At 47.9% G+C, this 27660-nt stretch overlaps 2 protein-coding genes across 4 annotated transcripts in view; one reads left to right on the forward strand and one right to left on the reverse strand.

The window, feature by feature from the left end:
• The window catches only part of VKORC1L1 (vitamin K epoxide reductase complex subunit 1 like 1), a 56431-nt gene extending 48139 nt beyond the window's left edge, over positions 1-8292 (forward strand). The window contains exons 2-3 of the mRNA XM_064296059.1: positions 3962-4071; positions 7981-8292. Coding sequence (XP_064152129.1) covers positions 3962-4071; positions 7981-8207 — 337 coding nt within the window. The 3' untranslated portion in view covers positions 8208-8292. The remainder of the gene's footprint in view (positions 1-3961; positions 4072-7980) is intronic.
• A 3415-nt stretch (positions 8293-11707) lies between these two features.
• GUSB (glucuronidase beta) lies at positions 11708-27660 on the reverse strand. 3 transcript variants are annotated; one of them, XR_010323719.1, is made up of 13 exons: positions 27436-27660; positions 25431-25616; positions 25040-25221; positions 24759-24901; positions 24055-24242; positions 23088-23240; positions 22678-22856; positions 22452-22598; positions 20645-20729; positions 18627-18803; positions 16905-17040; positions 13257-14724; positions 11708-12334 (listed from the first exon to the last, which is right to left on the reverse strand). XR_010323719.1 is itself a non-coding variant. In XM_003416542.4 (12 exons), exons 1-12 carry the CDS (start codon positions 27643-27645, stop codon positions 14555-14557), a joined length of 1956 nt encoding a protein of 651 aa, XP_003416590.1. In that variant the 5' UTR covers positions 27646-27660; the 3' UTR covers positions 11708-14554. The 3 variants fall into 3 exon arrangements, 2 of the variants coding, with proteins under 2 accessions (XP_003416590.1, XP_010594604.1); XM_003416542.4 differs by having other exon boundaries at positions 11708-14724; XM_010596302.3 differs by lacking the exons at positions 24759-24901; positions 25040-25221; positions 27436-27660 and having other exon boundaries at positions 11708-14724; positions 25431-25608.

Here is a 27660-nt window from a genome sequence, read left to right on the forward strand (position 1 = left end):
TGAGCACTGTGCATCAGTCGTAATGGCCATCTTTTACACACACATAGCTCCTTCCTGCCTCAGGGCCTTTGCACTTGCCATTCTTTTTTTCTTTTGGTGGCAGTATACACAACCGGATAGACGTCTGTTGGCAGTTTCTGCATGTACGGTTCAGCGACATTGGCTATGTACTTCACATTGTGTCACCATTCTCACTGTCTCTACCCATGTTGTTTCGTTACTCTTATTTAGACTTTGCCCTTCAAGTTCTCATCTGTGCTTTGGATTAACTTGTCGGTTTGAACTCATATACTTCTTTATAAGCATGCAGTGCCCAAGGTAAACATTCTTTATTAATTGAGCTAAACTTGTTTAGTGGTGACTTCATGGGATAGTTTAGGTTCAACGCTTAAAGATTATTTTTGAGCAGTAGATTCAGGGTTCTCTCCAGTCTCAGTGAATATTGTAAGCCTGGTTTCCATATGCATTTGAATTTCTGTTCCCCAATTTTCCCCCTTTTGATCAGCATCTACCTATTGGATCCTTGATAAAAACGTTCAGTAATAGTAGCTGGGCACTGCCCCTTTCTTCTGGTCTCATGGCAATGGACTTAGTAGTTCATGGATAGGCAGTTAAACCTGCCGTCCATTTCCTTCTCTGATTCCTGGGTCTCCTTTCTTCCTGTGCTGTTCCCTGTGAATAGAGATCAATTGTTTTATCTTGGGTGGCTGCTTGCAACTTTTTTAAGACCCGAGGTGCTCCTCACCGATTTAGGAGATAGAACAGAAACTAAAAACAACTTTAGACCAATTGACTGGATAGATCCATGAAGCCATGGCCCTAAGCCTTCAAGTCAAGAAAACTAATCCCAGGAAGTGTTAGTTGTACCTAAGTAGCATCAACACATGTTGCCCTGGTGGTGCAGTGGTTAAGTGCTCAGCTGCCAACCAACCAAAGGGTCAGTGCTTTGAACCCACCAGCTGCTCCACAGGAGAAAGACATGGCAGTCTGCTTCCATAAAGATGACAGCCTTGAGAACTGTATGGTGCAGTTGTACTCTGTCCTGTAGGATCTCTCTGAGTCAAAATTGACTCGACGGCAATGGGTTTGATTTGCTTTTAAGTAGCATCAACAGGCGCAGCCTTTTTTTTTTTTTTGACTGCTGCTGTAAAATTATATAAAATATTTTATTTTCCGTTTCACCCTTTTTTTCCTGGTCTTCAAATATTTGTCCATTTGTGACTGACTTATTTCACTCAGCATAATGTCTTAAAGGTTCGTCCATGTTGTAGTATGTATCAGGACTTCATTTTTCTTTAAGGCTGGGTAGTATTCCATTGTGTGTATGTACCATTCATCTGTCGATGGCCGCTTGGGTTGTTTCCAGCTTATTGCCATTGTGAATAATGCTGCAGTGAATATCGGTGTACATTTGTCTGTCCGTGTCATTACTTTTAGGTCCCTAGGGTATATACCTAGGAGTGGGACTGCTGGGTCATATGGTAGATCTGTTTCTAATTTTTTTAGGAATCGCCGTACTGTTTTCCACAACAATTGTACCGTTTTACGTTCCCAGTCGCAGTGGGTAAGGGTTCCAATCTCCCCACATCCTTGGCCAGCATTTGTTTCTCTTTTTTTGGTCATCGCCATTTTAGCAGGGGTGAGGTATCTCATTGTAGTTTTGATTTGCCTTTCAGATGGCTAATGACGATGAGCACCTTTTCATGTGTTTGTTGGCCACTTGAATATCCCCACTGGTGAAGTGTGCTGTTCTTGTCATTCCTTATGATGAAACTGTCTGTTTCTCATCACTCAGGGCTTGGTTCACAGTTTAGTTCCTGAGAAAGGGCTTGGCAGCCATCTGCTAGACTAGCTCCCTGGCATGTTCTCCATTCAGAGCAGTGGCTCTCAGAGTGAGGCCTTCAGACCAGCACCGTGGGCATCGTCTGGAGTGGTGCTTGGTGGAAATGCAGAATCCTAGGCCCTACTGAACAGATTCGGATTTTAACAAAATCCCACTTTAAATTCCAGCAGCACTGTTCTAGAGTACACCGGGGTGGGGGGTGGGGGGGAACCTGTTGCAGTCGAGTTGATTCTGACTCATAGCAACCCTATAAGACAGAGTAGAACTGCCCCCATAAGGTTTCCAAGGAGCGGCTGGTGGATTCAAACTGCCGACCTTTTTGGTTATCAGCCTGAGCTCTTAACCACTGTGCCACCAGAGCTCCAGAGTACACCAGTGCCCTCTATCTCCCTGTGTATCGTCCCAGTGTCATTTTCTGAAGGTAGCTTAGCGTCCTGTGTACACGTATACTGCTTCTCTCCCCTAAACAGAATATAAGCTCCTTAGGGGCAGCAGCCTGTCTGGCCTGCTCACTCCTGGGTCCCTGACAGCGAACCCGGTGTATGCACCCAGTGGATGCTCAGTAAGTGTTTGATGAATGAAAGAATGAATGAGTATAATGGAAATTAGTTGGTATTCCTTGAAATGCGTAACTCTGTGCAATAAAAATCTTGACTGCTTTTACTTGCTTGTAAAATGGGGTTGTTTTCCTCTCCCAGCATCATTGTTACAAAGGGGAGCTCACCTCATATTTTGGATTGAGTACTGTTAGAGGGTGTGACCAGTGAAGAGTCACTGACCTATCCTTGTTTGATACCGAGTATAGTTTTTTTTTTTTTTATAGTTAGAGGGCGTGACCAATGAAGAATCACTTCCTTAACCTTGTTTTCAGGCGGTTTGCCCTCAGGACCCAAGTTAAGGTTTTAGTAGTGTGCCTCCCTACTGGCTTTACCTGGACCGGTTGTTTTCTTTTGGGTATTTAAAAAGCACCCTTACTCAGAGTTAAAATTATCTTCAAGGTTTTCTTCCAAGTAACTGTTAGTTTGATATTTGTATAAAGTTTTATTAAATCAGAATTTAATAATCCTTTTTTTAAACAGTAAGAAAATAAGATTCTAAAAATGGTAAATGCAAAATTCAAGCTAAACTGCAAATGAAAGTTTATGAGGCGTAGAGGAGTGTATCCTGTGCCAAGTGTTCGCCTCTAAGACATGCTTCTCGGAAAGGCTTAAAGTGTCCGGTATGTTATTGTTCGGTGCCATCGAGTCAGTTCCAACTCAAAGTGAGCCCATGTACAGCAGCACGAAATGCTGCCCAGTCCTGCGCAACACTCAGTCTTCGTTATGTGAGAGCCCGTGGTTGCAGCCACTGTGTCAGCCCATCTTGTTGAGGGTCTTCCTCTTTTTCACTGACCCTCTACCCCACCAGGTGTAACGGCCTTCTCCAGGACTGGTCCTTCCTGCTGTAATCCTACATTGAAAAGACATGTCTCTGATGCACACCCTGATGAGGTGTGTCAGGAAGCAACTTTTCAGTCGACGTACTTTGGATGAAGCAGTAGGCTAGCTTAAATTGATAGCTTTTAACTGGGGCGATTTTGCCCCTGCCCCAGGAGACATTTTGACCATGTCTGAAGACAGTTTTGGCTGCCGCACCTGGAGCTGGGGTGTTGCTCCTGGCGTCTAGTGAGTAGGGGCCAGAGAACTGCCAACCCCTCTCTAGTGCATCGAACAGCCTCCACCACGAAGAATTACCCAGCCCAAAATATCATTGGTTTCGCTGCTGAGAAACTGGCATAAACTGAGAAGCCTTCTTCTGCAAACTCTAGTGTCATCAGAAAAGAATCCTTTGTCCTACTTTTGGAAAAAGAAAATATATAGAAATTGGCAATTGAGACATTCAGATGGGTATATTGGCAGTTAGATATGTTAATTTTAGGTCCTTATTTTCAGTCGGATGCAATATTGCAATCTAATGGTCTGTCTCCCCGTTTGGGGTAACTCACTCTTTAAACAAAGGACGTTTACGAAATTGGGCAACTCAGGTGATTTTAAAATTGGGTAAAATTTTCTGATAATCTTACATTTTTAAAAATAGGGAGACTCAAATATAGGGTTACTGGTTTTCCTTATTTTACAGGTGGGGTCGAGGATTTGGTCTTTTGGGTTCCATTTTTGGAAAGGATGGTGTATTAAACCAGCCAAACAGTGTCTTCGGACTTATATTTTATATACTACAATTATTACTTGGTAAGTATTTATACAGCATTATAAAAATATTTGTTTTGTTATATTCTGTTTAGTGCTTTGTGCCTTTGCCCTGAAGCGTGTCTTTATATTAAATAAAAGCATATGTTAATAGTAGAACCGCTAATTAGTAGCACGTTTTCGTGTTGGGAAATTTGATTCACTAACGATTGTGATAATGGTGAACTCGGTATCTGTTGGTATGTGATCAGGGGTAAATGTAAGTGCCGAGAGTCCAGAAAGACCAGTCCCATTCAGGGAAACTGTAACTCCAGACAAGTCTTCCCTCCAAAACATTTCTTCTTACTATTTATAGACTGTAGCTGTTTAAACATTTTATGTATTGAGAACACATTAAAGGTGAATGTTACTCATAATTCCATCCCCTGTCCCTGGCCGCTGTTTCCATCCTCTTCTGTGTTCTTTGGTATCACTGTCGTCTCCACACGTGTCTCTCATCTTAGGTGTTTTGTTATTGTTGACACCCTCGCCCCTCTTTTGAATTATTTCCACAAAATACATTTTTAGGCATGGGGTTATGAGTCAGAAAACCTTGATTTAACGGATCTTAATAAAAAAAACAAAAACCAGACCTGCTGCCGTCAAGTCGATTCCGACTCATAGTGACCCTAAAGGACAGAGTAGAACTACCCCATAGGGTTTCCAAGGAGCACCTGGTGGATTTGAACTGTAGATCTTTTGGTTAGCCGTAGCTCTTAACCACTACGCCACCAGGGTTTCCACGGATCTTGATAGGTATTGCCAAATTGCTTTCTCCCCCCTTGTCTTGTTTTCCGGAAGTCTCAGCAATGTTCATTTTCAAAAAAACTTTCTAATTTAATAGTTCATATTAGTGGCTCAGTATTTTAATTTTACCATTTTTCATTTCCTTTTATTGCCAATTTAGCTATTGGGGCCCTGGTAATGGTCCATTTTCATGTTTGCTACAAACAAAACATTTTACCCATTCTGTTTGTTACCTTTTTTTATGTCAGTTTTGTGATTTTTATATTATATAGAAGTTTCATACTTTTAGAGTTCAATCTGTCCATTTTTGCCCTTGCATCTCAGTCATTGATATTTTATTCCATTGTCTGTCAGCTCTTCCATCTACTTGAAGGTGGTTTGTTACGAGGCAGATTGTAAATCCATATTCTTCTCAATAGTCCTGTAGTCTGCCCAGTCCCGTGTCTGTCTATCCTGAAGAAATACAGAGATGTCTGCGCAAGGATATTCACAGCAGTACAGTTTAAAATAGCAGAAAATTACGGGTAGCTTAGCAATAGGTAATGGTTGACTACGTTGGGGTACACACATACTAAAAGATATGATGCAGCCATTAAAAGGGAAGGGCGGGTCTGTCAAGACATAGCTTGTTTAGTGAAATAAACCTTGACATAGTAAGTACGGGATAAGCTAGTATTCATACATGTGCGTGTAAATGCATAGAAAAGGGTCTGGCTGCTACCTTGTGGGGGGAGAGTTGTCACGTTTTATTCCACATATTTCTGATTTGTCTGGATTTCTAAAGAAGAATATAAAGCCTAAGTATAAGGCAGTCATTCATTTTCCCTAGTGACCGAGCCTAAAGAAAGCTTTCGAATATATGAACTTTTGGAGTATACAGTGAAGTAATATAGTGAAATTTCAATTTATAATATTTAGTTAATTATAAATGCATATTTTAAGTCACGTGTGTATTTTTTCCTTTCACAGTTTGTGAAGCTTTTTTTTCCCCCAGTCTCTTCTTTTGTCACTGGAGGGCCATGTGAACCCCTCTGACACAGTTCCCAGGGCACATCATCTTCACTCCCTTCTAAGTTTGATACAGTATTTTTAAATTTAATGCTTCCACAGGTAGTACACTGACAGACTTCAAAGATAAAAAAAAATAAAATCAACGAAAAATCTTCATCCTACCCTTACCCCTTTGCCCAGTTTCCACTGTCCCTCATCCCTAACAGGTAGCTTTTTTTTTTTCTTTTTCTGGTTCTTCGAGAGTTTTGTTTTTTTTCCCCCCATGTACAGGAAAATACAACTATATAATCTTCATTTTCCTCCTTTTAAAACAAAAGACAGATGCTGTAGATGATGTTGTATAGCTTATTTTTTCGTTTGTTTAAATACTGTCTTGGTGATATTCCGTATCAGGACATTATCTTCATTCTTTCTTACAGCTACAGAATAGGCCTTGCACTAGTGGACCACCTTCTATTTAGAGTTACAGCACGTTCTAAGCTCCCATGGGAATGTTGATCCAGGCCACGGAAACCCAGTTACATTACATTAGGACTGGTTTAACACTACTGTATTTAGCTAATAACCAGTATTCATAGAGCACTTATTAAGTGTCAGGCAACATTTTAGTGCTTTATACTTATCACTTCATTTAATCCCCACAATAGTCTTAAGAGGTAGGTATGATTATTACTCCAATTTTACAGCTGAGGAAAGAGGGGCAGAGAAAAATAAATTGTTAATATCCTTTTGAAATGAGCTTTCGCAGATAAAATTGAAATGACAGCGTTAACTTTTGAAGTTGCAGATGTTTAGCATAGGTCAGGGATTAGCAAACTTTTTCCATAAAGGGCCTGATAGTAAAGAGTTTAGGGTTTGTGAGCTGTGGCGGCTACTCAACTCTGCCATTGTAGTGTGAAAGCAGCCACGGACAATACGTGAACCAATGAATGTGGCTGGGTTCTAATAAAACTTTATATGTAACAGCAGGTGCTGGGCCAGATTTGCCCATCCCTAGCATAAGTAATTCAGCAGGCACCAGGGATTTCAGCTTCTTAATTAGCCTTTTTAAACCTATTACCACCTGATCTTATTTTTTTCTTGTTCCTCTTATCCTCATTCCATCAGCTGTTGGGTAGAGGTAGCTTAAAAGCTCTGCCTTCTCCTCTAGTCTTGAAAATAAATGCCCGTGTTCTCGATACTGCTGGCCGTGGGAATTTACAAAATGATACATGTGAAGATGCCCGAGAAGGTCAGGTTCTGGCAGGTGCTTGTCGAGAGCCCTGGCCCAACGTGCACAATTGCATTATTTTTTTTTTGGATCTAGTGTGACTCCCACCTGGCCAAATGTGGTTTGCCTTATCCACCCTTTCCGAAATGTTTATCACAACTTTTTTTTGTTTTTAAGCTTCAGCACCATGTTGGTGTCATTATCCACCATCATGGATTTTTGAGGAGCCCAGATGGTGCAATGGTTAAGCGTTTGGCTGCTCATCAGAAGGTTGATGGTTTGAACCCACTCGGTGGCTCTGCAGGAGGAAGACCTGGGATCTGCTCCTATAAAGATCACGCCTAGAAAGTCCTCCGGGGCAGTTCTGCTCCGTCACATGGGTCGCTATGAGTCAGAATCGACTCGACGGCACACAACAAAGACACAGATTTTTGAGGAATTTGATTTAAACATGGAAAAGCGAATTTACTCTCCTTGGATGGGGAGTCTGTAGTGAAAAGGCCAGGAATGGGGTGAGGGGGTCTTACCAAATATCTCCAGTTTGGAAGAGAAGGTTGTGGTCCTTGCATTCCTCTTTTCCTTAGGAGAGTTGGGGCTGTCACATTTGTAGATTGGCTTCATTGTCTAATGTGACTGCAAGGTGGCATGTTTCCTTTGCATGTATATCCCTAACTAATGCTAGTTATGAAGTAAGTAAGACTAGTTCACCTGGAATACTAGATCGAGCGAAAAGTCGTGGCTGTAATACTGGTGTCATGTCTGCAAAGTCAGCCTGCGTAATCTTAACAAAAAGGCCAGTAGTTTTGTTCTCAAATTTCATAGTTCTGCCGTGAGGTCAGCATTATTCCATCACGGCAGCAAATCACAAACTGTTAGCTGTGAACTCTGGAACTTTCTGTCTGGTGTCAAGGCGTGGCTAAGCCAAGTGTCCCCTTCTCTTGCAGGCATGACAGCAAGCGCAGTCGCAGCTTTGATCCTTATGACGTCTTCCATCGCGTCTGTCGTGGGGTCTCTGTACCTGGCCTACATTCTCTACTTTGTGCTCAAGGAGTTTTGCCTCATCTGCGTCATCACGTACGCGCTGAACTTCGTTCTTCTTATCGTCAACTACAAACGACTAGTTTACTTGAATGAGGCCTGGAAACGGCAGCTGCAGCCCAAGCAGGACTGACGGCCCGATGGACTCCTGACTGACAGTCTCAAGTCCCTTTCCCGTTAAGTTTATTTTGCAGTTTTTTTTTTTTTTTTTAATTTTTCACAACAGACACTCTCCCCAAAAATCTTAAAACTGATTTTTTAAAATCCTATAAATTAGAAGGGACCCTAGCTATTTTCTGTGTCAATCTTCAGTTTAAATATGGATACAAAAAAAGAATATACCAAGCCAATCAAAGACAAGCTTTAACTTTACTTTGAAGATGTTTCTGAAGTAATAAAATGTCGCCCTAACTCCCTGCCCAGTTGTCGAGTGAGCAACCATTGCTAGTAATTCTCTAATGTGTATCAATTCAATTTCAGGTATAACAGATGTGATCATGACATGAAAATATTTTAGAATAGATACTGTATTAAATATTGCCATGTTTACAACATGTAATGTTTTTAGCAGATGGATTTAAACATGTAGATTCAACTAGAATCCATTTATGTGATATTTGTAAATAAAGGAAGAACTATTGGCTCCACCCCTGCAGAGCTTACTGTACAGGTTAGTTAAGGTGTAGCAATGAAGAGCTGTCAGCTCAATGCTGGCAGATGAACGAGTGAAAAATAGGAAGCCCATCCAGATAGCATCTCATGAAAAGTACCGGCAGCCGTGGGTACAGCACTGACAGCAGAAACACTAGGGTGGTTGGTTCATCTCCTTCCTCTGAAAGGAAGAAACTCCATTGGGACGTTCAAGTCAAGCTTGTGTCTAGTCATAAAACTGGACCAGCTGTAACCTTACAGGATGAGTCACATAACCAGACTTCCAGTCCATGGCCCGGAGGACGCTAAGGATGAAGAAATGGGTAGATTTGTTTTGAGAAAAGCTGGGAATATTAATGTGGTATTTTTAGGTCTCATGCAGACATTTTTCCTTCATATTGGTGCCAGTCAACCAACCAGACAGTATTATGACATTGACATAACCAGGATAAGCCCAATCGCTTCAGAGTAGATTTGCTCTATTTGGTAGGTCCATAGTTGTTACTAATTGTTTCATTCTGCACTAATAAGACGTCTAGTTGAACTGGTTTAGGATCAAATACTAGATCTGTAAACTTTACTGGGCTGGCCCGCTGCTCAGTTTGCCACTGGGGGAGCCCAGATAGGTAGAGATCTGCAGGTGAATCGGCAGCGGCCTCACCGCTCTCTGATAACCACCCAAGTACAGGAGGGATTTTTTTTAAAGTAATCTGAATAAACCCAAATGAAATTGTGTCAGTATGTTTCTGTGGTTAACATCGTCTATCAATGTTAAAAGTGCCTTCTGTCTTAAATTCTCAAACCAAATATTTTGTGTGTTGAACTTGGGCAGAAGTGTCCTTCCTTCTCTTCTCAACATGAAGTAGAAAACTCACGTTCTTTAGGAAAGGTTCTGTATGATCATTTTATTCCTTAGACAGAGTAGTAGCAGTGTTTTTGCTTCCAGTTTGCTTAGTCATTATGTTAAAAATGGTCAATTAGACTGGTTCCGTTTGAGTGCTTTATTTGCCTTCTCTTTAAAGGGAGAAGACAGGCTCTGTAAACTAAAATGTGTCAAGTCAGCAGCTGTTCAGTACTTTTCCAACTAACTGTAGTTATTGATGCCACGTAGCCTTCTGGCCCAAGGCAGGTGTAAAACCTGAATTGCCATGAACTTTTAACCAGTTTCCTAAAAGATGGCTTAATAGAGTTCATCGAGGCTTACGTTTTCCCATGAATGTGAATGTTTCAATGCCTGTTTTATTATGTATGTTGCTGTTGTATTCTGAACTAGTTAAAGAACTCTGGGAATCATCGACTGAATGCCTGGAGACACAAGGAGGGCAGCTTGTAGCAGTGCTTCCTGTTCACCACAGCAGGTTCTGTTTCTCTCACTCTTGAGTGGAAATGGCTTAAGGGTTAAGGTGGCTGTGGTGTAGGTAACATCGGGGGCAGCACTCGACGACCTCCTTGTAGCCCAATTGCAGATGGCTTTTCATCCTATTTGGTGTCAGTCAGCAGAGTACAGTTAAAGCTTGTCTTGATGTCCCATTCTTACAAAGTCTTCAACTTTCACGTGAGAAAATGTAAAAACGTTCAGCCAAGACCCTTCGAGTTTTTCCTTTGCTTTCCTAAGCCGTGGGGAAAACACCACTGTTTCAGTTATATACAAATTGTTTTTGCCACATTCCTGGGACCCAGTAGAATTAATATCTTTTTTTCTTATTCTCACTGAGAGGTGAACACACGCTGCCTGAAATCCCAGCACTGCAGCTGGGCGCTAAGTTCTTGGTATTTTTTGCCCTGGAAGATGTTCAGCGCCGCCCCCCTCCGCCCCCCGCCACACCCTCTCTCTCACCCCGGAAAGCATGGCGAGGGGGAAACACCATGTTTTAAAATTTGAGGGTTGTTATAAGACTATCTGAGAACAAATACTTAAAAACACTGCAACATTACTAGCCACCAATTCTGAAGGATTAGGGCAAAAAGTTTTTAGCAGTAATTCCATGCTTCATTGGGGTTTTTGAAGTGATCTGCAACAAATGAACCCTTATTTGTTGGTCATAATGTCATTTAAAGAAGGAAAAATGGTTCAGTGGTAAATTGTAGGGAATCTAGGTGGCTTCTGGAAGATTTCACTTGGTTTCTCGTTGTAGATAGTTGCTGTCAGTGAGGGTAACCTGGTGAGAAAACTCAGGTTTAACTAGCCATGTGCCAGGAACTTGGTACATGCATCTCCTTAGATCCATTACTTGGAAAGAGTGTTGCAAGCACTGACGATTTTCATGCAAGAGACAGAAACTTGTCCTTTGGTACCAGGGATCTCTGGACCTACTGGGTAGGACATAGGACCAAGGCTACAGCAAAATTAAAACGATCTCTTGGCTTTGGTTTGCTTGGTTTTCATTTATATTTATTTTTAAAAGACTATCAGCAAAAACGCAGTGTTACCTTCAGCAGTGATTTCATAACTTGGATTGGTACCACTGCTGGACGTCAGTGAATACTGACAGGAAATGGAGCCCTGAAAATCAGCATTAGACAAATGCCACCAATGAAATCCGTTATCATCTGGGGGAGCCGTACCTAATAGGCAACTCTCGTCCCCATGTATTTGGTCCCAACAGGCAAGTGTTGGTGAAATGTTTCAATGTAGGCCTTTTAGGCAGCACTAATTTGTGAGAAATACCCTTCAGTAAAACAAAAAGGGGTGCAGGTGGGACTCCAGACTGCTCCAGGTTAAACATTTTTTGACAAATTGGCCCAGAAAAGGTGAACTGTTTCGTTACTGTAAAACTGTAATATTTAGCATGGCCTAAATATTAGGGGTTTGATCTGTAGAGTATGTTCCATCAAAAATATTTATTACTAGTGCTCTAAGCTCCGGAGTAAGCATTCATCGAAAGTGGGGTTCACTGGGCAGATTCCCCCTTTAATACAGATATTCTTCATCAGAGATTTAGGACACAGTTTTGCTAACTAGTAAATAAAAACCAATGTAAATATGTAAGAATGTTTATTTGTTGCACATAACTTTTTGGTATAAAATAAACGTAGCCGTTACCTGTGGGAGTTGTGCCTCCATCCTTGTTACGCTGTGGTGTGCGTTTCAAACCGGAAGTGGAAATGAACTCGGTCTTTTCAGACGCAAGAAGTTGATATGGAAACCTCATTTCTACAGGTATACCAAGCTAATTCTTCTTCTCTTAAATTATAGGTCACTTAGGTTTTTTGAGATTCTAGTTGGTGGAATTCCTGTGGGTTGATTAGGAATGTGGTTGTCCAGAATTCGTGCAGAAAGTGTTACCACCTACAGTTCTGCCAGCAGGTAAAAACCCAAGCCCGGGACCGTCGAGTCGACTCGGACTCCTGGCGATCCCACAGGCTTTCCAAGGCTGTAAGGCTACATGGGAGCAGACTGCCGCATCTTTCGCCCGCAGAGCCACTGGTGGTTTCGAACCACTGCCTTTCACTTAGCAGCTGAGTGCTTTAACTGCTGCACCACCATCAGGGCTCCTGGTAAGCACAAAGACTATGTTATCAGCTGCTTTTCTGCTTTTCAATTCATAGCTTTACTTCAGCTCAACTTCAATATTCCACTACTGTCAGAGTCCTCGAAAAAGGTAACATCTGCAAGAAAAATCAATGTGAAAAACAGCTTTGCCACACCTTATCCTGTGCTACAACCTTAGGACCCAGGAATGGGGCCGTTGCTCTGATTTGTAACATACAGCTGTACCTGTTACGTTTAATTTTTAAACTGTTGTTAACTAAGACCCAAAACTAAACCCTTTACCGTCAGTTCCGACTCAGCGACCCTACAGGACAGAGTGGAACTGCCCCACAGAGCTTCCAAGGAACTGCCGACGTTTTGGTTAGCAGCTGTAGCTCTTAACCACTATGCCACAAGGCAGAGTCCTACATGTTGTTCTTTGACACTGAACTAGAACACAAAACTTGATTCCTTCAAGGAACTTAAGGGTTCAGTGGCGACAAAACAAATACGGAATTCCCAGAATTCCTTATTATTTGAACCGACTGCACTCTCGTTTTTAAAAGCAGCTGGTGCAGTGGTGAAAACACTGGTGGCCTAGTGGCTAAGTGCTACAGCTGCTAACCAAAAGGTCAGCAGTTTGAATCCAGGCACTCCTTGGAAACTATACGGGACAGTTCCACTCTGTCCTATAGGGTTTCTGAGTCAACGACAACGGGTTTGGTGCAGTGGTTAAGTGCTTGGCTGCTAACCAAAAGGTCAGTGGTTTGAACCCACCAGCTGCTCTGCATGAGAGAGATGTGGCAGTCTGCTTCCGTTAAGATTTACAGCCTTGGAAACCCTATGGGGCAGTTCTACCGTGTCCTATAGGGTCAGTACGAGTCGGAATTGACTCAACAGCAACAGGTTTTTTGGTTTTTTTTTTTTATAGATGCCTCGTAAAACAGGCTATGTTATCTTTACCCTTCCATGGGGCGCAGAAAAGAAGACTAAAAGGCATGTTGGCTAGACACTGTCATCGCCACGGAAGACGGGAATCGAGGTGTTGTCAAGACTTACATGGGCTCATTGTGTTCCGTTTGATTGAAGACAAAAAGGGGTATTTTCTCAAAGCATTTAGCTTTCAACTGGGATTGATAAACGCTGAAACCTTAGCAATCATGCCCCCTCCCTTGCCTTCATGGAGCCCCTGGAAGAAGGAGGAAGAAACGCTTCCCTGAAGAAAGGCCGTCCTCAGGGAGAAGAGAACTGGAGCCACTCTGGAGGTGAAGGGCGTGGAGCACTTGTCTGCAGGCACAGCCCATGGGCAGCAGCTCTGGTCATCTTCCTTGGAGCCAAGTGTGACACTCGACAGGCTTTTACACTCACCCGTCCACTCCATCCAGACTAGACTCTGGTAAGAACAGTGCCCTGCAAGGACTGGTACCCTGAGACAGTACTCCACTTTCACCTTTCTTATGCATGTCGTTTTAACTATGTGAACATAAACCAAAGAAGCCAAATCAGCTGCCGTCAGGTTGATGCTGACCCATGGTGACCTCACGTGTGTCAGGGTAGAACTGTACTCCCTGGGATTTTCAGTGGCTGATTTTTGGGAAGTAGGTTGCCAAGTCTTTCTTCCAAGGTGCCTCTGGGTGGATTCGCACCACCAACCTTTTGGTTAGCAACTGAGCACTTAACCAACTGCATAACTCAGAAACTCCCACATATACGTTATTAGTTGCCATCAAGTTCATCCTGACTGATGGCAACCCCGTGGTTATACACCTTATTAATTACTCCCACATAGTATCGCTTCTCAAAGTTAGCGCACGTGGGACTTGGGCCCGTCACTGGTGTTTAATGGAGGCTCCGACAGTCTTTGACCCTCACATGGTTGAGCTGGCTTAGTCTGGTGAGTGAGCATGGTGATACCACGACTGTGGGGCCACCCTTTGACAGCACACGCTGTAACCACAACTCAGAATGTGCTGCGGGCCCTGAAGCAGCGCCTCTCAACAGTCAGCACAGTTAGGGCTGTGAAACCGCCTGATACATGAAAATGATTTCACATGCTTTTCGGCAGCATATGGGTGGTCACCGTTAAGCCAACTCTTTACACTAGAAAAACCTTTATTTTCACTTCTCACTTTCCCTTCTAGCGGATTAGCACAAAGCCCAGGCCCGAAAGTTCCCAGCGCCAGCTGTGCACGTCCAGGAGGCATGGCTCTGAGTGTGGAAGTCGCCCCTTACAGGGCAGAGGCTCGGCGTGTGGAAGCTGCCTGTTACCGGGGAGGAGGGCACTGACAGGTAGAGCCCGCGGGTTGGGCCATGTAGAGGCTAGGCCATACGCAGGTAGTTGGCAGGTAGTTGTTGCTTTACAGCGTAAACAGGCTGTTTCCCAGGCACTGTGCCTTCACTGCTGAAGGGTGATGCGTGGTTTCGTTGGCGATTTTCCAGTATCTCTCTCGCAAAACAAATGCTGCACCTTTGGGTTGTCTCTGGCGAGTGAAAATCCCCTTTTTGTTCCCCAGTACTCTCTGCGGTGCTGAAAACAAGCAAAAAGTCTTTCAGGTGACTTCTGACGGGCCAAGTTGGAAGCAGGTTGGGCATTATATAGAAAGGTTCGCTAATAGGTCAGGGTACTGGGTTCGAAGGGGTATCGGAAATGACAACTTACAGGCTAAATACTTAAGTACCACCGCTCCCCCCCCAGCCCCTCAGCTCCCTGGCATGTTAATTTCTAGTCTGTTAGGGGAAAAAAGTCTGAAATAGTTTATCTTTTACAACATTATGGGTACCCCACTGCCTAGTCACTGGAAGGGACCTGGGACAAGGAGTTTTCCCTTAGAAAGAATCAGGCCCTTCTTACGCTGAATGTACGCCCTTATGGTGGTGCTGGTGGTTGTTAGCCGCCATTGAGCAGATTCCGACCCATGGCAACGCCGTGTGCAGAGCAGAACTGCTCCACAGGGCTTTCAAGGCTCTGGCCTCTCAAAAGCAGATCGCCAGAACTGCCCTCCATGGCGTGTCTGGGTGGGCTCAAACGCCAACCTTTCGGCTAGTAGTTGAGCGCCTAACCGCTTGCCACCAGGGACTCCTGACTTGGGCCTTTCTGAAGAGATGAGTGCTAGTGGAAGCTAGAGTCCTGGTCAGTCAGAGCTGCCCACTTGAGATCTACTCGTGGGTTTCTAAGTCCTCACAGGCAGACTTCCAGCTTGGCTCCCACCACTGGCGGGTGGTTGGCCAGATCTCAAGCTGGGAACAAAGCAGAGCTGGCATCGGCCTTCAGGGCTGCACTCTCAACACACCTGCTCCACCTCCAAATGAGCTCAACAGCTTCTGTTAAATGGCAAGTAAGAGCTTTCCCAGTGAATGTTCACATCATCATTTCGTCCACGAAAAGCAAATGCCAGGTGCTGTGCCAAGCACTTCAGCAAATGGCATCTTTCCACTGGCCTGCAAGGTGGTAGTATTATCCCCACCCTGCAGGTATACGAGGAGGTTGGGTAACTTGCCTAAGGTCACACAGCACATCTCTCACTACGCAAAGCCAGAGCACTTACCATGAACCCAGATTCCCATCAGGGTTACTTCCAGAAGCCATTAATATTTGCCAAGCATAGTTGAGGTTCGTGTTCTCATTCGGTTTGCTCTTTACCCCTTCCTCACCTCATCTTGTTCATTGCTTCCTTTATCCCCTATCTGTCCGAATTTTCAATTGAACTTTAACCTTTCAAAGACCTGTCTTTCCCTACCTCCCCAAATGGCCATCCTACCTTATGGTACGTCAGGAAATCGAGGGGTGTAGAAGGAAGTGAGGAACGTTCACTTACAACTTAACTGAAGTAGCCCTCCACTGTCCCCACTTGAGAAAGAGTATCACTCTTATTCCCTTTGAAGACTTAAACACTCCCACATTCAAAGCACGTGAGAGCTTACCTATATTTGGGGAACATACCTTTTACAAGTGAATAATATAAAACAGACTGAAATATCTTCAGTCTGTCAGGTTTCGTACACTACTCTGTACTGTGACCACCATTTTATGGTCTATTTCTCCGTATTTAATCCTTAACAGTTATACCCAACTGTCAGGCCCCTAGAAATTCACTTTTGAACGTGGCTGTCACTGTTAACTTCCACATGATTAATCTTCATGGAATAATGGGCGAATCCCAAAAGTAAATACAATTCAAGGTCTAGGTTTTGCTCAGTAAAAAAAACAAACAAAAAACAGTTGCCATTGAGTCAATTCAGACTTGTGGCAACCCCACGTGTTCCACGGGGTTTTCAACGGCTTTGACCTTTCAGAAGTAGATTGCCAGGACTTTCTCCCAAGGTGCTCTGGGTGGATGTGAACCCCTAGCCTTTCAGTTAGTAGCTGAGCGCCCAGCCGTTCATGCTACCCAGGGATTCCTAGGTTTTCCTCATACTGCTGTGAAAGGGACAAAGACAAGTTAGCCATTTTTGCCTCATAATAGGAAACTCTCCCGTTTACTTTTTTTTTTTTAATCATAAGATGACTTGGGAAGTATGTGAGTGATTGCTTTGTAGCTGGAAAACCTCAACTTACTTTTCCTAGGGAATTCTCTATGCAGACTACATTGAATAGACCAGCTTTCCCCCATCTTGTCCCCAGTGTTCCTATAACCAAATGCCCTGAATTGAAAGGCCAACCTGAAAAAATCAGCAATGGCCCTTCCCGTAAACCAAACCGCCACTTACTCTGGTCGGTCATGAAGTCGGCAAAGTTCCAGATAAGCTCGCCGACCACGTACTCTCTGCGTTTCTGATCCAGAACCAGATGGTACTGCTCCAGCAGACCTCTCTGGTACTCTTCGCTGAACATAAGAGGCGGATCCTGGAATTCAAGGCAGAGAGAGAACCTGAGAGGCAGAACTGGCAGAGCTGTAAACATCCGATGAAATAAAGCTCCACTTGACGATGACCGAAATCTGTCCTCATGGTGGGCCGTGGAGACCACAGGGCCCACTGAGGCTGGTGTAGGCGTGTAGCCAGGGTATGACAGTGCTCCGCGCAGCTTGGGAAAGAGACTTTTGTAAAACCTTCCTCAGCAAATGCTTTATTTATAAACAGAATTCTGATATTTGCTTTGTCTTCTTTTTCTATCTCTACCCACCAGTGCAGTCTTAAAGGTGAACTACACTGAAAGTAAAGAGATGTCACTGCCTCAGGTTTTAAGCAGCTGTCAGAACATAACTGGAGAACTTGTGTGACTCAGAGTTTCCTCACCTACAATTCATCTGTAGCCGGTTTGGGTAAGCAGCTGTTTAGCACATTCATCCATTTGACAAATAACTAGTATCTGTCAATATGACTGGAAGCAAGAAGCATTAACAGTTGAGCGCTCACGTGCTAACCAAAGGTTGGCAGTACCAACCCACCAAGCAGCTCTACGGCAGGAAGACCTAGCAATCTGCTTCCGTAAAGATTACAGCCTAGAAAACCCTCCAGGGCAGTTCTACTCTCTGCCACATGGGGTCACTATGAGTTAGAATTGACTTGACGGTACCTCACAACAATGGGACAGGCATTGCAGATAAAGTGATACATAAGTAAGTGTCCCTTACAATCTAGCAAGGAAGGCACCAGTCTTAAGCGTAATGATGGTGAAACCAGGACAGTGTGAAGGAACTCAGGGATGTCCGTTGTTAGTTTCTGTTCAGTCGACGACGCTGACTCATGGCGACCTTATGTGTAATGGAGTGAAACATCCTGTCATGGAGCCAATGGTCTGTCTGGTCAAGGAGTGAACCACAGAGATGATTACAGTGCACAGTGAGACCTAAGATGGAGAACGGTCACAGCTGCTGTGGGGACCGAGCAGTGGGAGCAGTTCCCTCCACCTGGGGCAGGTGGTGTAAACCTCCCCAGGAGGGGACACTGAAGCTGAGACTTGAGCACTGCACAGGCGTCTGTCAGTTGGTGATCGTGGTGCTGACACGGGCACCCCAGGAGAAGGAGCCTAAGCAAAAGCAGGAGCAGTAAAGAAGCACCATGAAAACAAACCAGTGCCTTGGCGTAAAGGCGGAGAAGACCTGAACCTGGGAGAGGACAGAGAGCTGAGGCCATGAGTGCTACGACCAGGAAGTGGGTCGGGGACTCCGCCCCGTGGGCTAGGGGACGCCACTGTTGGGGTTCCCCAGGTTTAGGTTTGTTAGGGAAGACCACTTGGGGCGCTGCTGGGAAACTGTCAGGACACAAGACCAATAGGGAAGCTGCATCTTAGGCCCAAGTCAGCAAGGCAGAGGCTAGCCCCTGCCACAGGCCGAGGGGAGCCGGGGTACGGCAAAGCAGACATTGGTACAATCTTGTGGCTGAGCGGAAGTGAGGGCCAGGGATGAGGCACGTTTGTCACTCAGACAGATGAGCGACATACATCACTGCCTAGACAGTGAAACAAGGAGAAAGTCCTAGACCACTCACCTGGTGAAGCCCCGCAATCGTCTCGGCTCCATACTCGCTCTGAATGATGGGCTTCTGGTAGGTGCTGTACCACTTCTCAAACTGGGTGGCTAGCTGCAGCGGAATCACCTCCAAGTGCCCGTAGTCGTGATACCAGGAATAGTAACTGTTCACACAGATCACATCCACATAGGGAGCCTAGGACAGAGCGTAAAAGCGCACTGACTAACCGAAGGCTGTACAGCAGCCGAGCACTCAGATGTAGAAGACCCTAGAGTCATCCCGCCCACCGTGTGGGAAATTTATCAACAACTGGTCTGAGCAGAGCAGATCTACGATTCTGGGCTGAGGCCCTGGGCAGGCTGCCAGTGACAGACAGTGCTCAGCACAAGTCCAAGGCCCTGTTCCCACTGGACTTTGCTCCTCTCTGGGTGGTGTCTCCCTCACCTGGCCCTGGAAAAACATTCCCAACAGAAGGTGAGTGCAGATTTTTTCCGGAGAACCTTGCTTCACCGTGCAGGACCTGAGCTAGTGGTGCAGGCTGTACGGTGACCAGAGAGGGTCCCCTCCAGGTGGGAATGGGGATGACAGGCTAGAGGCTCAACAATGCGGTGCAGGGCTGAGCCACAAAGGCTCCGTGTCCACTTGTCTCATCTCTAATGTCACTCAAACTCACTTCTAATAAAAACACTGATCTCCAAACTTGCATTGGACTGATGTGGCCTTTCCCAAGTGACCCGAGCCTCTCCTCCAAATGGTGGTCAAATTCAGGGGCAAGGGAAAGCTGGCGAGGGTCTTTTCGGTGGACGTGTTAGAGAAGGACCACAGATTGCACCAATGAGCCTGGTGATCTGAGGAGGCCAGGCCAAGTGATGCCCAGAAAAAGGCTGTGGAGCAGGCAGATGTGCCTCCGGCTCTGAGAACCTGCAAGTCCACCTGGTGCCACCTCGGGGTTTGATGCGGCTTTAAAGGGGGTGGGGCAGTTCTGCTCCATAACACGTGGGGTCGCCATGAGTCAGAATCGAGTCGGTGGCAACAAGTTTTTTTTTTTGGGGGGGGGGTCCTTGAGGAACAGCCAGGGAAAATCAGGGCCAATAAACCTTTCTCCATGTGTGCTCCACGAGGGCAGAGGGAAGGGCCGGGCTGGAGCCAGTTCTGCCACCAGCCAGCAGTGTGGACTGATCACTTCAACTCTCAATCTGCAGGGCGGGTCTCCTCCGTGGTTCCCAAAGCTGGTTGGTCATCAGAATCATTGTGGAGCTTTCCCCACTGCTCTGGATTGAATTGTATCCCCTCCAAAATAGGTGTTGGAATCCTAACTCCTATGCCTGTTTGTTACGTTAATGAGGCCACATCAGGGTAACTCTCGCGTTAAACCTAATGACTTCTGAGATTAAAAAAGACCAGATTAGACACAGGAAAAAGCAAGGAGAAACAGGTGAAGACAGATGCCATGTGGAGATCGCCAAGGAATCGAGGAACAGGAGCTGGAAGAGACAAGGATCCTCCCCCAGAGCCGGCGCTCTGAATCGGGACTTCTAGCATCCTAAACTCTAAGAAAATGAATTTCTGTTCTTTAAAACCACCCACTTGTGGCATTTGTTACAGTAGCACTAAGAAACTAAGATCCCCACCCTTAACTTTCTAATTTGGAATCTCTGAATCCAAAGATCTACACTTCCAGAAAGTTCCCTTAGTGGTTCTGAGGATGGGCCAGGTCTAAACAAGAAACACTGGCTGGTGAAACGGAAGCTCCCTTACGCCTCTGACGTGTTACGAGTGTATCAAATCTAGGTGCGTAAAACGCTGAGTCTAAGCTGGGAACTAATGAAATCTCCCTATGCCCAGCCTCTTTCAACTTAGAAGCCACACTGTGTAGCAAAGAGGTGAGTAATCAGAGTCAACCTAAAGACTGTCTGTGGGTGACGGTTGGACATTGGCTGTTCATGGCTCTTTCCAGCAATTTTACCAAGTGTTAGGACAGGACTGGGGAACAGGCAAGTGAGAAGAGGAGAAGCATGTGGAGACCCCAGGCTCACCCCGAGGTCAACAGCATAGCTGGAGCTGGTCACGTAGGTCACGGGCCGGGAGGGGTCCAAGGCCTTGGTGTGGGCAATCAGCGTCCTGTCCACAGAGGGCAGAAGACACAGGGGACACAAGGTCCGTCAGTCTGGGAAGGGCACTTGGACACCCATGTCCTATCATCTCCCATCCATCCTTCCCAGCCAAGACCATGACCACAACCACGACTTACACCAAGACCACTGCTTTCCTCCCTGTGTTGATGGACAGGTTAACAAACACATCCCTTCAGACCCATCTCATGGCCCCTTGACATATTCTCTCTCCCTCACTGAGTCCCAAGTGACCAGAGGACAGGCTACCCTCACAAGGGCAAGCAGGGTATGTGAGCTGATGTCCATGGGCTGGACGCTGACAAAAAGTAGCTTCTGCACCCCTCAAAAAGCTCTTGAAAACAAAAATGGATGGGGTGTGGATTAGGATGGGAGATTTATTAATCTATCAATAATTACGAAGTACCTACTAAGGCAGACCAGGAAGAAAGATTTGGTGATCTACTTCTAAAAACCAGCCAATGAAAACCCTACGGATCACAACAACATTCTCTGATACAGTGCTGGAAGATGAGCCTCCTACACTGGAAGGCACTCAAAATACACAGTGGTCTCAAATGTACCAACGATCATGAAAATGGCGGAGGGACCAGGCAACATTTCATTCTGTGTACAGGGGGTCACCAAGAGTCAGAGTCGACTCGATGGCAACGAACAATAACAACCTGCTCTGAGGCAGGCATCGTATCCAGTAGTGACTTAAACAGGTAAGTCCAGAGGTTCAGGAAGCCGCAGTAGGAGAAACACACACAGAAAAATGTTACAATTAAGGTTATAAATTGTAGTGAGAATTACTGAAGAGGAAGTGCAGGGCTCTATAACACAGTAATTGGAATCACTCAGATTGGAGAGTTAGGGACCGCCACTCTAAAGACACAGCATTTATGCTGAGACTAAAGAATAAGTTGAGTTAACCCAGGAGGAATGGAGAGAAGAGGCTTCCCAGCAGAGGGACCAGTCCGTGGCCAAGCTCTGTCTCAGGGAGGACATGTCGGAGTCCTCTGGGGTGCAGGTCACCCTCATTGGTTGTTTAAGCCTATTTTCCTCTTCTCTTTCTTCATGGCTGCTTTTCTTTACCCCCTCCCCCCACCATCGCACTTCTCATTTGAAGGCTGTGGTTTCTGGGCCACATAACAGCTCTCCCCTGCCCTCAAGTTCTAGGGCCACACTCTGAAACTGCCCATGGCCTGTGTGTTGGCTGGGAAGCGCCAAAGCTTTGTTCAGGCTGAGCTGGCCTACTCCAGCCTGGAGAGTTCTACCTTTCTACCTGGACCCTGCCACTCCATTCTCTCTGTCCCACAGAACGGGCTCTTCTCTTTCCACCCCACAAACAGGAACATGTGTAAAGCCTCTCTTCGGAGCCGTCTCTGGGTGAACTTGAACCTTCAACCTTTTCGGTAGAAGCCAAGCGTGTTAACTGTCAGCATCCCCCAGACTCCTGGGTGTAGTGGGCTCTGTTAACTCTGGCTTTCACTACAGGTGTGAAAGGGGGGACACTGGGTCCCGTGGAGTTGAAAACCACAATTCAGGTGGGTCAGTACTTGAACCCTGGACTCACCAGGTCTGGATGCACCCTCAAGTCTGGGCTGGGAGGGGACGCTGGTTCTCACCCAGCACACGCCACCCCAGGGCCGACCTCAGCTCTCCGGTGGCTGTCAGCTCCCCCGTGGCTGCCCCCCTGACCTAGCCTGGGGGCAGGCTAGGCACTCACTTGAAGTAGTAACCAGCAGGCTTCAGGAAGGAAGCGGGCTCGTTGGCCACAGACCACATCACAACGGCCGGGTGGTTCTTGTCCCTGCGCACCAGCTCCTCCATCACCTCCAGGTGGTGGTGCAAAGACACGTTGCCAAAGCTCTCGCTGTGGGGCAGGGGGAAGGGAGTGCATGTCACTGCCCGCCAGGCTGGCCGGCTGCGCGTGCGGGGCAGCGGGCACTCACACCAGCACGATGCCCACACCGGGGCTCTCATCGATGACCACGATGCCGTAGCGATCACAGAGTTCCATCACCTCCTCCGCGTAGGGGTAGTGGCTGGTGCGGAAGGCGTTGGCGCCGAGCCAGCGGAGCAGGTTGAAGTCCTTCACCAGCAGCGGCCAGTCGAAGCCCTTCCCTCGGATCTGGGGGCAGCGGGACCCAGCAGAGTGGGTAGGGCATCCCTGAGAGGTCCTTCCCTCCAGAGCCAGGCCCTGGAGAATCGCCCCAGCAGCCCACCGCCCAGCCAAGCACAGGCCCCAGGATGGGGAGGTTCTGGGCAGCCTGCTGATCTGCTCTGAGCTGCCTTAACTGTTTCAGGGGCACGGGAGGGGTGAAGGGAATGGATAATGAGGTCCCTGGGGCCCCACACTCACATCGGCATCCTCGTGCTTGTTGACCCCATGGAAATAGAATGGCTTCCCGTTGATGAGGAACTGGCTAGCTGTGACAGCCACAGTGCGAATCCCCACGGGCAGGGTATAGAAGTCAGCCACAGGCCCAGCTGCCGTCTCTGCAGCCAGCCGCACCTACGAGCCAGAGGGCTGGGCGTGAGGCACTCTGGGTGCTCTGAGCCCCACAAGCCCGCCCTCCAGCAGGAAGGACCCTCTCAATCCCATCAGCCCCCCTCCAGGACTGTAAGCAAATAGACACAGAAAGCAGAAGCTTCTGCCACTGGCAAGGGAGAGCCCCTTCCCTCACCCTGCCCCTGGGGTCTGCCTGTCAGAACTGTGGGCTCCCCACCGAGGGTTGAAAAAACTCAGGCTGGGAACACTGAAGAATCTAATTGTATATGGAAACAGCTGAAATGTCTCTCAACAGATGAATAAACAAAATATGGTACAATGGAGTATCAGCCATAAAGAGAAATGAAGCCTGATGCATGCCCCTACATGGGTGAAACTAGAAAACATCATGCTGAGTGAAACCAGTTAGTCGCAAAAGAACCAAGTCGGATGATCCCCCTTACAGGAAATAAACAAATATACAGAAACCAAGATTTTTAGTGGTGACGGTGGGGGGTGGGGGGTGAGGGGTGGGGAGAGGAAGCAAGACGGGCTTTTGCTATGAGTGCACGTTAACGGTGGTTGAACGATCTGGAGAAGGACAGAAAGGTTGCACAACTTGAAGAATGTACGCAATGTTACTGAATTGTACATTTAGAAAATACTGAATTAGCTAATGTTTTATACATTCATAATTAAAAACAAAAATCTAATTGTTTGGGAAGCTCAGATGACCTGCCTGCCCACCTGTCTGGGGCCTGGTGTTGAAGCCAGGGCAGGTGGAGGGGCAAATGGTCCTTTTAGCCCTGAACTCAACCAGAGCCCTAACTGCCATTACCTCCAGCGAGTACAGGTATGCAGGGTAGTTGTGCATCAGGTACGGCCACCAGAGGTGGGCGCTGGGCACCTGCAGCTGGCCCTGGGCCCCCATGCTGTGGGCCACGATTTGGCCTTCCGCATCCAGAAGGCGCACTTCCAGCTCGAAGTGTTTGCTACCCTGGACAGAAATCTGGTAATTCACCAGCCCTGTGGGAGACAGAGATCAGGGCTGAAGGAGGAACATGGCCTGGGTCATACAGATGGAGTACACCTCCCGCCACCACTCCACTGAGTTCCTGTGGGGCCCCAGACCCCAGTGAACCACAGTTTATTTCTGCAGCTGGGGAACATTCAGTGGGGGCGGCACAGTGGGGATGGGACGTGGGATTCCCAGACTGGGCTATGTGATTGCAGGCAAGACCCCACTTCTCGCTGGGCTTCAGTTTCCTTGAAAAATGGGGTCAGACTAAACGGGTGATTTCTGAAGCTTGTGCCCACTCAGACTCTGGATTTTAGCTTCGTAGGTGAAGGACTTGAGCGGTTATGAAGGTGGTGCCGGACCAGGCTATGTTGTACATGGGGTCACCACGAATCAGAGCCAACTCAACAGGAAGTAACAACAGGTGAGTGGGAACCTGTGAAGGTTACAGATGCTGGGAGAGCCTTGCTCCCCAGGGATCTCTGTGGGCCTGGCTGAGGACAGACCCCGCCAGGAGGCCTCACCAGTGTCTTGGTCCACGCCAGTGATGACGGTGATGTCATCGATGTAGGTGGTGGGCGTGGTGTAGAGAAGCACGGGCCGGTGTAGTCCAGCATAATTGAAGAAGTCAAAGTTTGTATCCTGGACAAAGTAGCCCTTGGGGTACCTAGCGTGGGAGGACAATGGCCGAGTCAGGCCTACCCTGGGTCCTTCAACCTCAGCTCTCTGCTTTGGCCACCCTGCCCCTATCAGGAAGGCCATTGGGTAGAGCAGGGCATGGGGGCACGGGCAGGGTGCTTCTCACTTGGAGGTGTCGTTCTTGTAGAGGATGGTGCCTGGCGGCAAGGTGTTGGGGGTGAGTGTGTTGTTGATGGCAATGGTGATTCGGCAGGCGTCCAGGGGGCCGGCCTGCACCAGCTTGCTGATGTCCACCTCAAACGGGAGGTGGCCCCCCTCGTGCTCTGCCACATGGACCCCATTCACCCACTGCAGACACGGGGAGACAAAGAGGGGCAGCAGGCCAGGGCGTGAGGAGGAAGCCCTGAGGTCTCATCCCCTCCCAACGCCCAGGGCGCAGACCCCACAGTGGGGCACAAGTGTACCCCCTAATCCCAGGAAACAGCTGTCAGGTGACAGCTGGAAGCCAGGCACCCCAAGGCAACGCCATGTCCCTCCCTGCTGCCTGCCACACTGACCACAATGGCATAGTAGTGGGCACTGCCAATCCTCAGAACCACTCTTGTGCCCAGGTCCTGGGTCCATCGCTGGGGCAGGGTGGCCTCCCGTTCGTACCACACCCAGCCAACGAAGCCACGCAGCCACCTGTCCTGGGTCACATCATTGAAGCTGGAGGGCACAGGCATGTCCAGGGTGGGGCCCAACTGGGGGAAAAAGACCTAGAGTCAAGGCCAGGGGACTCGCCAAGGCCAACAGCTAGGAGTCTACTGTCAGGGCCGGGAGACCAGGAGGAACTGGGTGACCAGATCCTCTACCAGCCCTGCTTGCAGGAAGAAGGCTGGACATGATGTGCTTTCCCTGACCTGGGGATCCCTGGCGGCCCTCCACCACCATCCTTTGCCAACAGCGCCCAGTGCCTTTTATGGAGCAACTGAATCCTCACAACTCCTCAAAGTACATAGTGAACACCTACAGCCCTGTCCTAGGTGCGGGGTATACAGCCGTTTAAAGGGCTACGCTGTTGCATACAGCCAAAGAAAAAAAAGTCAGGAAACAAATAACCAATCAGCACATGCCGTCAGGCGCTGATCAGCGATAGGAAGAAAAAAAGGCCAGGGCCCACTGGATACCACCTCAGCACATCCCTTTAACCTCCAAACCCTTGAATCCCTCAGGCAGAAGACAAGGCAGTAGATGGCAAAGAGGAAGCTCAGTGGTCCTCAAACTGCCAGCGGAAGAGCGTCCTTTAGACACTGAGTATGTGTATGTGTGTGTGCGTGTGTGAGAGAGACAGAAATGGTTCACTGTCTACCTGGGTAATCCCTGGGTAGTACAAATGGTTAACACGCTCAGCTGCTAACCGAAAGGTTGGAGGTTCGAGTCCTCGAAAGAAAGGCCTGGCAATCTACTTTTGAAAAACCAGCCACTAACAACCCAAGGAGCACAGTTCTACTCTGACACACATGAGGTCGCCATGAGTTGGAATTGACTCCAAAAGTGATTAACTGAGTACCTCTAGGATGTGACCTCCAGGAGGCAGGGACCTTCTCTGCCCTTCTCAGTGGTATACCCACAGCCTAATGCAGGTCCTGGTACATCACAGGACATCAATAAATATTTGGTGAATGGATAACTGGGTGCTGGGAGGTTAAATGCCAGGGTGGTGTGAGCCCGAGGGCTGGTGGGGACAGAAGTCCTCCCTCAGGGCAGATAGCACAAGGGCCAAGGATCTCCATGGAGAAGAGTGAGCCCAGGACCACAGCAAGCCTGAGGCAGGACGGACCTGCAGAGATTAGACCCTGACTAAGAGTCAGATGATTCCGGGGGGCCGCTTGGTGGAGGAAACTGTGAGTGGGGCACAGGCCTAGCACCCCACCCCCTCCTCCACTGCTGAATGGTGGCAGGCACAGTCAGAAAAAAAGAGGACCTGGGAGAGGCCAGTCCCAGAGGGCCTCACAGCCCACCCCACCCCCCTTCTCTGCCAGGGCCCCACCCAAGTCCGGAGAGGAGAGTTGGAGTGGGGGTCCCTGGCTGGATAGGTGGCAAATTCCGCCCTCTATCTGAACCTTGGCACCCAAGATCCTTCCTGCCAGAGCGGAGCTTGTCCCATCCCTCACCCCCTACCCTGGGTCTGTGTGCCGCTGGCACTTCTCTGGCTTGGCCGTCCCCCAGCCAGGGGTGGGCTGCAGCCGCACACACATCCTGTCCAGGACCGGGCCCCCTCTCATTTCCTCCTCTGCTCCTTTCTCACTCTCCAGAGCCCTCGCCTTCAAGCCTGCTCATCTTTCCACTTCCTCCTGGCCGGCGGCTCCCGAGCGCACAGAAGAAGGAGCTTGGGCGTGCTCGGCACCCCACTTCCACCACGTGGCTTCTACCGCGTCCCTTCCCAGAACCCGGGTCCCCTGCCCGTATGGCCGGGGTGGGGTGCGGGCGTGTGCCCCGCCCCAGCTTGCCGGCCAGGCGGCCCTGCCCCGCTCGCCTCCCTTCCTGCGGAGATACTCCGCCTCTCGGCCAGGGTCTGACCTCCCGCAGCGGCCGCCTGTACCACTGCTGCTCGAAGCCCTGGCGCCGGCTCTCGGAGGAGTCCGCTCGGAAGCTCCAAAGGCCGCCGAGCTCCTTGCGCTCCCGCGACGGGCTCTCCCGGGGGTAGAGCATCCCGCCCTGCAGCGTCAGTCCGCAGCCCCAGAGCAGCGGGCCGAGGACGGCCACGGCCACCGCCGGCCTCCGCGCCATGGCTCCCGTGCTGCA

This window comes from Loxodonta africana, chromosome 12 (genome assembly GCF_030014295.1).
Source record: "Loxodonta africana isolate mLoxAfr1 chromosome 12, mLoxAfr1.hap2, whole genome shotgun sequence".
NCBI classification, from domain to species: domain Eukaryota; kingdom Metazoa; phylum Chordata; class Mammalia; order Proboscidea; family Elephantidae; genus Loxodonta; species Loxodonta africana.